Raw genomic sequence first — 13,339 nt, forward strand, 5'->3', positions numbered from 1 at the left:
CTTCAGAGCTGCTGGGAAGACCATGAACTTTGAATGGGTGCAAGGCAGGAGATGTTGTGATGTCTGCCAGCTGGCAGCAATAGATGGCTAGTTAGATGGGATTATATATCCAGAATAAATTCTGATTATAAGACATAAATGTGGATGGAGAAGGCAACCTAGGCAGAAGGACTGAGCAACTGTGACTAGAGATAAGATGTGTAACAGAAGTGATCAGGGCAAAGCTGGTGATCATGAAGAGTGCAAAAGTTTGCTCAAGCTGTACTTACCCCGTTCAGCAACAATTGGAGAGGAGATGTGAAGCTGAGGCTATGAGGAGAAATGGGCTGCGAGAGCTTTTATAGGGCACCCGATGTTCTCCCTCCGGAAACAAGATGAGGCCCCACTGGAGGGACTTGATTCTTTGACTCACGGTATTGCAAGCGGATCAATATCCTGCCATTCCTCTCCTTACTCCATAAAAATGTTAATTGCCCACCACACCTGGATGGGGAGGTTTCTGGATGGTCCTGCTGCCTTTGACTAAAGCATTTGCTTCCTTCTTGTGCCTAATGTGAAGCAGAGCCCTGAGCCCCGAGTCGGCACTGTGAAGATGTTAGTGGATGGGAAGGTGGAGTTGGTGGGGAGAGCGGTGGGTTGGCTTGCAGAGGGGTCCAGGAAATGCAAAGGGCTTGAACAAATAAGAGCAAACAAGGCCGTGGCGGTGTGTAGGTAAAATAAGTGCATTTGGACAGGTTGGGAAGAAAAGATCTAGGTTGTGAGTAGGCGAAGGAGACAAAGGGAATTAAGGATGCAGGTATGAGCACGTGATGGGGTGGCAGAACACGAGCACAGAGCCTGGGGCTGGTCCATGTGGGGGATGCCCTGAAAACAAGGGGTGTGAAGGAGTGTGAGCATCCTCCGCTGAGCCCCAGGGGCCAACACTGGCAATGCATCTCCACTGGGGTGATGGGGCTCAGCCCTGGTGGGTTACAAAAGGAGCTGGGCAACCTCTGGGCTCTTAAAGCTGTCCCGAAGTTTGGGGTTCAGAGGTGGGAGACGACGATGAGAGACTTTGAAGCAATCTCCTGCTGGATTCATCCAGTTGAAATGGGAGGGGGAAAACTCAGGAGGTGGGACATGGCTTGGGAGTATCAAAGCATCAAAGAGAAACCTATTTCTGAGCAAACAGCACAGAAGCACTAAAAGGAGCTTTGGAGTGTCGCAATGTTTCAAGTTAGTCCTTTCTTTGCTCAAAGAAAGACTTTTAACCCAAAGAGAAGGAACTGAAAACCCTGTCAGAGGCAGAGATCATTCAGGCAGGAAGCTGGGAAGGACAGAAAGTTTCCAGCAGTGTCCCAGTCGCAGGATACGTCTTCCAAATATCTACTATTGGTTACCTTTATTACGCTTTGATTGGAGATAAAGATAGGGAGGGAAGTGCTGGGACTTTCTGAGCTCTTTCCTCCCTCTGTTCCCACACCTGCATTTGGGGAGGGCACCAGGATCTGCGTCTCTATTGATTTAAGCTCTGCCTTGGGGAAAAGCCTTTTTGCCTACAGAGTGCACCAGGCCTGATTTCAGCAGGACTCTAGAGGCCACTGTCATACTAATAATGGCACTGATTGATTGACTTAAAATGAAGAGATTCATTACTGAGTCAGTTGAGGGAATGGATGCATGAGGAAATCAGAATGTGTCTGGGGCTATTTCACCAGTGTCAGAAGAAGGAGTTTTCTTGTGAAACTATTATTCACGATCCACTGCTCACACCCCAGTGCACGTGGATGGTGACAAACATGTTTATAATGTCTCTTGGCGATAGAGCGTGAGCCCAGATGGGAGGATGCTCACGCATGTCGGCGACCTGGATGCATGTATAAGGCAGGACTGTGTTGATGCTACAGGTGGTCTCTGAGCCTCACATATCCTCTGCAAAGCTCCTAATCTTAGGGGAAGGCTTCCCTGTGACCCTTGATCCTATTCAGAGTGAAAGGCAGGGTTTTAATTTGGGTCATTTGTTGGTTTTATGGAAGGAATTGCCTTTGCAGTTGTCCCAGGTCTCAGAGATGGTTTGTTCCCTAATTGGGATTATAGTTCCTGGGTGGCGTATACATGGTCATGATTCTTCCATATGTCAGTTACTGGTTTTCTATTTATGAAGGAGATGAATGAAGCACAGAAAGAACCCAAGACCTTATAGGGTTTGTGGTACAAGTTCAAACCTCCACTTCCCTGGGAGGTGATTTAAACACAAGGAAGATCTTTCTTCTGTTTTGGACAGGGATTGCTCGTGTGAATTCCCTCTCATTAGAGATTAGACAACTGTGTGTAAAATTAGATTAAGCAGAACAAATCCTGCTCTGGGGTGTGGGAAACAGGAGCTGCCCCCCTGAGGTCTCCTCCAACCCAATATTCCACAACCCAGGTTGCTCCAGAAGGGATTTGAAGGTGGATTTGGATGCTTTTCTACCCCCTGTCCTTTATTGCAGTAGTTCTGCTGGCACCTTTCTTTCCACAGAGGTCCCCAAGGCTTGCACAAGAGACGTTGCATGCACTGGGGTATCTGAGCCATTGCAATGCACCACGCAGCCTGGGCCATCCCGGCAAGCCATGCTTGGGATGGTGACTGTGTGCTCTGCAATGCGGGCTGGCATCGGCCTTTGCACATATATGAGAAAGAGGTTGGCAAGGAGGGTTTACCGAGCATGGTGTCAGCCCCCATGTGTCCACCTATAACACGTTCGTCCCAGGAGGGTGCACCCTGCACCCAGTTTTACTTCTTTTCCTTATCCAGATCGTGCTGCAGGAGAAATCTCCACCACTAATGTTGCAAAGCACCTGGTTCCGTGATGTGTCACATCCTGCAGGCTGGGCCGGGCAGGACATGGGGGAGATGGAGACGATGGAGGCTCTTGTCTGGACTGGGTGAGGTACCGGGAGCCACTGGGGACATGATGCTGTGAGTCACTGACTCCAGATCCTTGCTTTGCTGCAACAATCCAACCAGGTGATTCCTCTCATAACCCTATCAGGCCATATCCCACAAGGAGTTTGGGGGTTTTCTCCCTGTTAGAGAGAACAGGTCCTGCCAAGTGCTCTCTGATGTCTACAAACCCTTTGCTAACTTCCATTTGACATGTATTCCTGGCCAGATGATCCACACTTCTCCCAAGGTCAAAGTCTTAGAAGGAGTCTCATCCATCCTGGTCTTTCCCAACATCTCTCGTCAGTCAGAATGAGATCAGCATGAGATCCTGGTCTTTCCTAACATCTCTTATCGGTCAGAATGCACGGAGCATCACTGTCAACTGCTGAAGACACACAGCAGGAGCTGCCTCTCTTGGGATGAGTCAAGGTCTAATGGACCATGGACCAGAACATTTCTCTTCCAGCAGCTTTGGCACTGTCTCTTGTTCTGCCCGAGCCATGGCATTCCCATTCCTGCATCCTCTTCCTGACTTTTTTTCCCAGGGCTTTCTTGGAGGCTTATGACACAAGTCAGACTGTACCCGTTGCTTAGTCAGTGAATGGAATGATGTGCCACCCAGACCCTCTCATTCTTACCTCTCTGATGAAATGCGTGGGTTTTCCTTTTATATTGGGATATTACTATTTAATTGCTGGGTTGCAGAAAGAGCTTGTGATGAAAACTGTTAGTTCTTAACAAGGAAGTTGTAAGGTTGAATCAACCAGGAACCTCAGTATGAGGGTGAACAGGGACGCTGCAATCACCAGCTTTGGCCACAAGAAGGAACAGAGTCAGTTCAAAGGGATGGAGTGGAAAACACTGATGCAAGGGGGTTATGAACCATAGCTTTTATTGCCTCCACATCTGCTGTGAAATAAGGAGGGGAACAGCACTTAATGTTTCACAGGGACAGTGAATTACACTTTCAAAGCATGTTACAAGCAAAATGACAGGAAGAGTGAGATGCATGAACAAGACAGGACATGCCACCCATCAAGGCAATGTTGCAAGAGGAAGAAGGTTCCCCCATTCATCCCCATTCCTCATGTCCTCTATTTTGTCTTCTGGGCTGGCACTTTGCAGACCTGCTTTTGCTGCTGGCTTGGGATGCACTTTGCCACGGGCACGCAGCCTTGTTGCACTGGGGAGGGATAGGTCTGCACTGGGGGGCACTGGGTGATGCACTGCGTTGGCTTGCTGTAGCATGGCTTCCCACCTTGGTACCCTGATCCATGGCACGTCTCAGAGCAGACGGACCTCCCATAGCTCTGGCATCCCCCCGATGACCCATAGGTGCATGTGGGTCTCCTGACGCAGCTTGAACCACCTCCGTGGCATGAACCTGAGGATCCATGGCATCTCTCGGAGCAGACGGACCTCCCATAGCTCTGGCATCCCCCCGATGACCCATAGCTGTACGTGGGTCTCCTGACGCAGCTTGAGCCACCTCCATGGCATGAACCTGAGGATCCATGGCATCTCTCGGAGCAGACAGACCTCCCGTAGCTCTGGCATCCCCCTGATGACCCATAGCTGCATGTGGGTCTCCTGACGCAGGTTGAGCCACCGCCATGGCAGGAATCAGACACAGCATAGCCATGGCACCTCTCGGAGCAGACTGGCTGCCGATAGCCATAGTGACGGTAGTTGTGTCCTCTCATCCCTTCAACTCCTTCATTGTCACAGCCTGAGCAGCAAGTGTTGTAGCCATAGCGGAAGGGGGTGCGCCGGGTGTCCAGCCAGGATCCCGAGGGATCGTACCAGGTTGAGTTCAAGTTGAAGTATGATTCCCTTCCAGAAGAGTAGATCATGTTCGAGTCGTAGCGGAACACCTGAAAAACACACAGTCAGGTATGTCTGGACTTCCACCTCTTCTCTTTCCATCCAGTTTGCTGTAACGAAGGTTTGGTGAACCAGGAACAGATCAACCTTGCTTATCCTGAAAGCCTGGATCCAAAGAAAGTTCTTGCAGCTGCCCAGTACTGCTCACATCATGTCCAAACCCCCTTTCTGACCTTACCCTCATTTTTCCCTCTCCAGGAACAGAAACAGCCATAAAGCATTGCAGAATTTAGTGGCATTGCTGCAGATCCCATACCAAAGTCTCTCAATTGGTTCTTTCTTGGCTTAGCCCATTGTCCTCTAGCCCTGGTGGTCTGAAGCAGAGGACAAGTGTGCCAGGCCTGTGACCACCTGAATCCAGACACCCATCCAAAAATGAACCCGGGGTGTTTCTTACCCAATTCACAAGGGGAGGCAGATGCTGACCAGGGTTGCAGATTGTGAGAAGCAAAGGGTTGGAAGCCTTTTATATAGCTCCAAGTCTGTCCCATTGTAAATGAAACACGCTGCAGGAACGAGGATTAAATGATTTATTGACAAAACACCTCCTCCATTTGGATGCTGTTCCCAGCACTTGGCATGCTCTGCTTGACTCGTGAGTCCTGATAAGCATCTCTTAATTATAATTATATATATTATACAACAGTTACCAAGTGGTGCACATAAAGGATTAATATCATGTCAGCCACACATCAGCTATGTGAAGCAGGTAATAACGTACTTATTCACTGTCTCCAGAGGACCAGGACACTGGCTGGAGGCTGATGAGTGACCTGTGAGTCAGGAGCCATGATGTGGACAGTGCTAATGTCCCGGCCTTCCCCTTGTTCTACTACCCATGAGGAGCATTTCCAGGTGCCTGAAGCACAGACAGGTGATTGTGAAGAGCCAGTTCAGAGTCACCAAGAACAAATCGTGCTGATGGGTTTCGGTGATGAAGACGTTGGCTCTGCTGACACTGGAGTGTGATGGATGGTGCTACCTCGGCTTTTGAAGGCTTTTGGCACAGTTTCCCATGGCAACATTGTTGTTAAGCTGGTGGAGGTGTGGACTGCACGGGTAAACTAAACAGTGGATGACTGGTGCTGTGTATCATCTTCATCAGTGCTCTGGATAATGGGGTGAACTTGGCTAATCCGGATAACATCAAATTGGGGTGAGCGGCTGAAATTGCTGGACATGGATTGGCTGGAAAAGTCATGGACTAACTGGCATGGGGTGGCTGGTAAAAAGCACCTTGGAAGGAAAGATGAATCAAAGCTGATATGGTGTGAGGGCTATGCTGGCCCTTGGTCTGTGAGCTCTTATCAGCCCTTTGGACACCACACTGGGTCTGTGCTTGGGAGCTGGCTTCAGCAAGAAGAGGCTGGGAAGAAAATAACCAATAAAATAAGGAATTTCTGGAGGTAAAGTTCACATGTAAGTGGTTTTATTTGTTTGGTTGAAATTAGAGAAAAATCCAACTCTTACAGTTTTCTATACCAAGAAAACAAGAATGAATTTCTCTTTTCCTTCTGGTTTTCCTTGGTGGTTGCTAGTGGTTGTGGGGACACACTTGAGCAATACAAAAAGACACCAAAATATGTTTTAATGCACTAGTGAAAGGTTTTTCTGGCAAAGTGAGAGAGAAACAGCACGTTATCATCGTGCATTTGGGTGCTGCGGGGGAAGAGCCTGGCCTGTACCTTCCTGCATGGAGTGAAAAGGCATTCCTGGCATGCACAGACACACCTCACGTGCGGGAGAACACCCTTATTATCATGATTAACATTTGTATGATGGATGGCCTCCTGGTGCAGTGTTACTATCTAGTCAATGATGGCATACATTAGAGAGCAAACAGTTTGTACCTAGATCTGGACTATAGTGAAGTCCATGAATTGGCTCTGCGGTGGGTAACCACGGTGGAGAGGATTTTACAGCACGCAGATGGAGTTCAATGTGGTCAGACTGCTACAGCCAGAGCCAAAATCCTCATGAGTAAACTCTGGTTTTGATTTTAATAGTACAAATTTCCTCATGAGAACTTTAATGACTTTTAACATCTCATGGTAATGTTTGTTATATTTCTAGGGTTAAAAATAAAGGAACCAAGTGTCAGCTAAGGTTTTTCCACTTTATTCTTGAATATACAGAGGAGAAAATAAAACCTCAGGAGTCCTTAATGCTCCTGCCATCACAGTGTGTACTGTTTAACCAGTATAGTCCTGTTTTCAAAATCAGAGCAGGTGAATCCATGTCAGGCTGTTTCCCCGTCCTTCCTCAGGCTCTTTCCATTCTAATTCTCCATCCCCATGCTGCTCACCTTCTCAGAGGAGGGGAGAAACGGGTGCTCCACCCTGAGGAAGAGCAAAGTGGGGTTGAATGATTCGAGTCTATTCCTTGGCATGGAGGACCCTGAGAATTTAAAGTGTCAGTGCTGGGGTGAAGCAGGGGACTGTGGACCCTGAATCCAGTGTGCAAAGAGCAGCAAGGAGCCATCAGCCACCGCTTTTGTGCTGAAAGCAGAGATGAGAACATTGATGAGGTGAGGAGTGAAGCATCCTACCCCCTGAACATGTGCCGTGGAGGGCTCCCAGCGCCTCACTTCTTCTGCAGACAGGGTGGCAAGAGAGTGACCTTCTTTTGCTGGTGCTGGCTGGGATGCGGTGGCAGGGGCACAGCAGCCGGGCGGCAGTGCTGGACCGGTGGGCAGCAGCACCGGCTGCAGGGACAGCGATGCTGCGGCGGCAGGGGATGCAGTATCACGGGGGGACGAGCATCCTCCACTGGGCACTGGTCCACCCTCCTCTGGGGCTTGCTGCAGCATCCTGGATCCTCACAGTGCAGCGGTGGCCGGTACTGCTGCAATGGCCGGCGATGGATCTTCACGGGTGGGGGGCAGATGGGCTGCACATGGCTCACCTCCACCCTCCGCCGGGGCTTGTTGCAGCTCTGCTGCGGTGGGGAGTAGCTCTGTGGTGGGCATGGCTCCAGGGGCTGGCAGCCCTGCGGCTCGCTCTGGCAGGACCCCTCAATGTCACGGCTGAGGCTGCCGGAGTCATGGCAAGGGGGTAGGTTTGTGGTGCCCATGGGGCTTTGGTGGCCGCACCCTGTCCAGCCCTTCTCGCCACAGACCGAGCTGTCGTGGTACAAGTCCTGGTTGCTGTCTCCTTTCTGGTAGTGCATCTCGTGTTCAGCCAAGCCCTTGGGGATAAACAGCCTGGGAAAAAGCAACAAACCCCACTGACTTCCTTTTGTTTTGCTGTTTCTATGAATAAAAATGAAGAATCCAAATCAGCTGAGAGAATCCAACTCACCCTGTGACCGGGGATAGATGGGCTGAGCAGAGAGTCTGAGTCCTGAGGACAGGGCTGAAAGCTTTTATATGTGTCCAACCTCTCTTGGAAATGAGGCATGCCCTGAGAATTAATAGCTGAGCAGTGAGTACCACTTCTGTATGGATATTTTTTCTGGCACTTGCTGTTGTATTAATCAGCAGCAATTAGCATCTCCCTTGATGGAACGTCAGCTTAGCTCTTTGCATATGCAGTGGCTATCATCTAATTAGTTCTCTCATTGGTCATGTTCAAATACTCTGTTACTAAGGTCAGTCAGATCTGATCCTGGCATCAGGATACCTGGAATACCCCGATGTTGAGTGATGTGCTCAAAAGCAGTTTCTCGTGGCAGTGGGAAAGCCCTAAAAAGGCCCAGGAGTTCTGGTGTCCAGTCCCATGTGCAGGCACCCAGCAGCTCATGCTTTGAATCAAGGCTTTGCAGATAGGGCAGTCTCGGACCTTGTTTGTCCCAGAAGGTCTGTGATATGTGGATATGATGCTCATCACCCTCCAGAGCATAGAAAAACCTTAGAGTTGGAGAGATGGTGAGGAAATTGAGGGTGACATCAGGACCACATTGAAAGGCAGATAGTCTTGGCCTGTGTGGGGTACTCCATCGAGTGGGATCAACAATGAAAGCCCTTTTATGTTCTTTAAATCTGGAACAAGGACCTTATGAACTAAGCATTTCAGGCTTTGTCAAGCACCGTATCCACCTCTCTGATTTCTGCTTGAACTCCTCTTCTGTGTAGCTTCTCCCCTTTGTATTCCTGTGGATGGTCAAGGCATTTTTTAAGTACCAGCCCCAGGGCTGTCAGTGCAAAAGGTATTTCCATGTGTACATGCTATAGTAGAGCCTCCGTAGGAGATGCTCAGGGCTTGGTGCAGTGGTGTTTGGGTTTGAATCACTGGGCAAAGCATGTGCAGAATTCAGGGTGTGACTCCAAGGCGCGTGCTTGGACTTTGCTGCCACAGAGATGATTTATTCCTTAGCTACAGGAAAAGTGCCATTGCCCTGCAGGAAGCCATGGAGCGTGCGTGGAAAGATGGAAAAGACCTTGGTATCTGTTCAGGCCCAACAGGGTTTCAGGTTTCTTACCCGTTACTGCAGTCCCAAGATTGTGCTGTTTGTGGATTTTTAATGTTGGAAGAGGTGTTTTGGAGTCACTTCCTTTTCTGAGGATTTTACAAAGCAGGAAGTGCAAATATTTAAGTTCTTGTCTCTTAAAATTTACCACATTTCAACAGAATTCCAGATGAAGTTAGGCAGTATTCCTGAATCCCTCAGGCTACAGTTATATCTCTGCATCTTTCAATGAGTACCTCCCTACACCATGCAGACCGTGTTTGGTGCTATAGTTAATCATACAGAGAAAGTATCAAACCTTTTAAGAAGATCATCAAATTCACTCATGGAAAGATTTCCATTAACAAAAGAGACCTTTAGCTCTGGCTTGAGGACCATACAGATGTTTCTATTGCAAACTGCGTATCTCTAAAGGTAGCATGGAGCTGCACGGCCAAGGGGATGCTCCTGTACCTTAGATAATGTATTGTCACTAGCAAGAACTATGATGAAAGACAGACCCAAGGATTTTACTGTGTAAACTGGGGTGCTGTCATCATAACATGACAAATAGCTGAAACATTCATTCTATTCAGGAACCAAGCAACTGCTAAAAGAGTCCCAGATCAAGAGTTAGAGTTCAAAAGGCAAAGATAAATGAATAAACATGTACCAGGAGTTTGCAGCGTTATAACTTACACATTTTATTGTCTTTCATGACTAATTGGAGATTAAGCAAGAAAAAGCATGATACATCAACAGCATTAAACATCCCACACACCAAGAGGAAAATGAAAAGCAGGACTCGTGCTTACAAACAAAAATCACACTGATCAGTGGATAACAATCTCAAAGCATATTTGCAAGTGTTCAGTGATTAAAGGCAGGAAAAGGAGAGATTATCTACGGTCTCTAAGCAAAGGAGGAAGAACGTTCAAGGCCATATCCATATCCAAATGAGCCAGGAGGGAAGCAGCAGCAGCAGAGCGCTGCCTTCCCTTTGCAGAGTGGGTTTAGTTTCCACAGCAGCCACTGCTGCTACCGCAGCAGCCACTATTGTTGCTCATGGTGTAGCAGCAGGTCTGCATGGGCATGCAGCAAGTGGTGGGGTAGCAGCACTGCATGGGCTGGCAGCACATTGGTCTCTTGCAGCACTTCGGGCTGCTGTAGCAGCACACGGTGTAGTTATTATTGCTACCGCAGCATCCGCAGCCTCCGTTGGGCATGTTGTTGGTAGTCTTGTAGGCAAAGCTGGAAGGAACAGAGAGAATCTGTCTGTGACTGGGAGCAGGATATTTGGGCCTACAGAATTCATTCAAAACTCAGGTTATTCTGAATTCAGAGATTCAATGAGCTGAAATCTAGTCATGTCTTTTTTTTGTAGTAAATCTTGCTCATAACTGTCTTTTTCCTGCAATGTAGATGCCCACCTACTCATGCCAGGGCACAGAATGATGGAATCATAGAATAGTTTGGGTTGGAAAGGACCTTAAGATCATCCAGTTCCAACCCCCCTCCCATTGACGGGGACATCACACACTAAGCCATGTCACCCGAGACTCCATCCAACCTGGCCTTGAACACTGCTAGGGATGGAGCATTCACAACTTCCCTGGGCAACCTGTTCCAGTGCTTCCCCACCTTCCAGTAAAGAACTTATTCCTTATAATGTCCTAGCAAGAACCACAGCCAAGGTCCCCTGGTTGTGCATGGCCCTGCTTATTCTCCCGTAACCTCTCCATCCTTCATCGTACCCATGATTCGTAGTATACAGTTCATAAGAGCCCAGCTTCAAAGCCCCATCCCAGACACCCTGTCATATTTAGATACTGTTATAAGATATCAAAGCATTTTTCTTTTAGGAAAGGAAGGAAGATTTAGATGTTCTCACTTACCCTTCTGGAGAGTGAGGAGAGGTGAATGAAAGAGAAGATGAGCGAATGAAGCGAGCTGGGCCAGGAGACCTTTTATAGTCCTCGACACCTTCCTCCTGGAAGTGAGACAGCCATTGGACATTTGAACTTCCCTGTTTACTAACCCAAACCCATACTTTTTAGCTTTACGTGTCTCCTGGTATTTACTCTTTGCCTTATTATTTGTGATCACTACCTTTGTTTTGCCTCATAATTGTTTAGCCTGCAGATAATCAAAGGGCTGCTATGAATAGTAATGAATTTGTCTTCTCTGCAATCTTGCAAGGGAGCCAAAAAATGTGTCCTTGTATCTGCTTGACAAATGCAGACAGTGACGGCCGAAGATGCTAAGGGACTTACTCAGCAGCGGCTTGGTGCTGAATCAGTGGCAGAGCCGAAACTGAATCCCTGGGATGTGTCTTTCGGGCACGTGAGAGGCTGTTTCATTGGAATGGTGTTTGAAACAAATATTTGGCAGATTTTGTGAAAATGGGTATTTTCCATCCCAGTCACAGGATGTGAATGTGAGGAGGGAGCGAGAAGACCATGTGTTTCAGATGTGTTGGGAGTCACACCAGCTCCTGGGTCGCAGTCACCTGCACGTGCCTGCATGCAAGATTATCTATCCATCATGCATGCGAGGAGCATCTTTGTGATGCCAAAGCCATCTTTGCCTTTTGGCTTGCCTTAACTTTTGCAAACCCTTCCAACCTGGGGAGTTTAGGTTTGCATGTGGGCACCCCTAGTGCAGGAGCATTCCAGTTCCTGCTCTGCTTTGCTGGGACTGCTTCCCTAAAAACGTGTTCTGGAATTCTGAATTGAATATTCACTTCAGCATCCTTTGCATTTCAATTGAAAAAGAAGGGGCAGCACTGCCTGTGCAAACGGCAATGCAAGGAACCATAGCTCTGGGACTGGGGCATTGCAAGTCAACATGTCCCCCCTGCAACCTCCCCTTATATACAGCTGAAATCTCCTTGTGTGCTGGAGCCCTGGCATCCAGCAGCACCTGCCCTGCCCAGCTCCTCTGCAAGGAGCTGGAGGTTGTGCAGGACTCTGTGTTGGAGGTGGTAGAAGAAGGAGCCCAGCTTGGCCCAAAAGAGGGAGAGGAATGTGGAGGTGGAACAGATGTGACAAGCACAGAGAACTGGTTCTAACTGGGGTCATGCAGCTACGTGGGTGGCGGGGACTCAGAAGTGACGCAGGAAGAGACCTGGCTGAGGTGGAACCATTTACTTGGAGGGAGAGAAAGAGGAAGGTCAATGTAAGGCAGAGCTTTGGGCAGCTGAGCCAGGGTGGATGAATGCTTGTTTGATGCCAGCCACTGCCTCCAATGCACTTTGCTGTGGGGCTGAATGCTGGCAGGAACACTAAGGGTATTTGGGTGGAATTTTTTGCATGGCCTACAATTGCAGCTCTCATTTGAAGACCTTGATACATTATCCTGAGAGGAGTGCTGCCTAATGAGAGGACGGTGGAGCCTGCCTGGCGAGTTCCCTGTCTGCTGCCTGACATCCTCTGGGATTCCTGGGATGCTCCCATGGGGGTTCTCCTAGATGAGCTACTGCCAGCCCTGAGGACGTTAGGAGAGCCTTGGTTTGCTTTCTGCACAGTGCAAGGCAGAGCAGATGGTGATTTTAGTGCTGCAGTAAATGCAGCCAGCTTCTTCCTAGGCTTTCCTGGAATGAGAGCAATTCCTTGAACGAGATGCTGGAGAAGCAGCACACATAATTGCAACTTATCCAGACAGGGCAGAAGAACATGCATGGCATTTCCTTTCCTCAGAGGTGCCCTGTCAGGATGCACGCCTGCCCATGAAAACTGAACAGGTTACAAGGAATTAATGGAGCAGAATCAAAGGGACACACCTTCACTTGTGCCTCCAGAAGGGAATTTCTCACTGGGAAACCCTGAAACTGCAAGAAGAAGTGATGGTTTAGATGGGCATTTCCCACCCATGATATCTGTGTTCAGCCACTCATGTAACCTTGGGATTTGAATGGTCTTTGGCAAGTGGACTGTGGATCTTCATGCAAAAAAGGGACTGAACTGAGATGGAAACAGGGTCAGTAAAAGGCATTAGGCACAGAATGAAGGCTGTGGTGCAGATCTTGCACACTGTTCTGGCACAACCCTTACTGACCCAGCGCCTCCTTGAAGACAATGGAGGTTTTTCACCATTTCTCTAATGCCTGGTAACCCAGATATTCTAGCAGAGGCAAGACTTCCATCCCATAAATTTATAGGG

General features: G+C 48.5%; 2 protein-coding genes across 2 annotated transcripts; both read right to left on the reverse strand.

Moving 5' to 3' along the window:
• Window positions 1-4,002: 4,002 nt before the first annotated feature.
• On the reverse strand, window positions 4,003-4,761 carry LOC133215527 (keratin-associated protein 5-1-like). The gene has a single exon (XM_061359600.1). The coding sequence runs from the start codon at window positions 4,759-4,761 to the stop codon at window positions 4,003-4,005; it is 759 nt and encodes a 252-aa protein (XP_061215584.1).
• A 2,614-nt stretch (window positions 4,762-7,375) lies between these two features.
• LOC133215493 (uncharacterized) lies at window positions 7,376-7,960 on the reverse strand. Its single transcript, XM_061359558.1, has one exon. It carries the CDS (start codon window positions 7,958-7,960, stop codon window positions 7,376-7,378), a length of 585 nt encoding a protein of 194 aa, XP_061215542.1.
• Between the last annotated feature and the right edge of the window lie 5,379 nt (window positions 7,961-13,339).

The sequence above is a fragment of the Neopsephotus bourkii genome, unplaced genomic scaffold, assembly GCF_033783945.1.
Source record: "Neopsephotus bourkii isolate Nb327-2 ecotype Australia unplaced genomic scaffold, CSIRO-AGI_Nbou_v1 NB_989, whole genome shotgun sequence".
Lineage (NCBI taxonomy): Eukaryota > Metazoa > Chordata > Aves > Psittaciformes > Psittacidae > Neopsephotus > Neopsephotus bourkii.

Coding starts and splice junctions, on each gene's coding strand:
- LOC133215493 (XM_061359558.1), bottom strand. CDS start 7,960: ATGCACTACCAGAAAGGAGACAGCAACCAGGACTTGTACCACGACAGC.
- LOC133215527 (XM_061359600.1), bottom strand. CDS start 4,761: ATGATCTACTCTTCTGGAAGGGAATCATACTTCAACTTGAACTCAACC.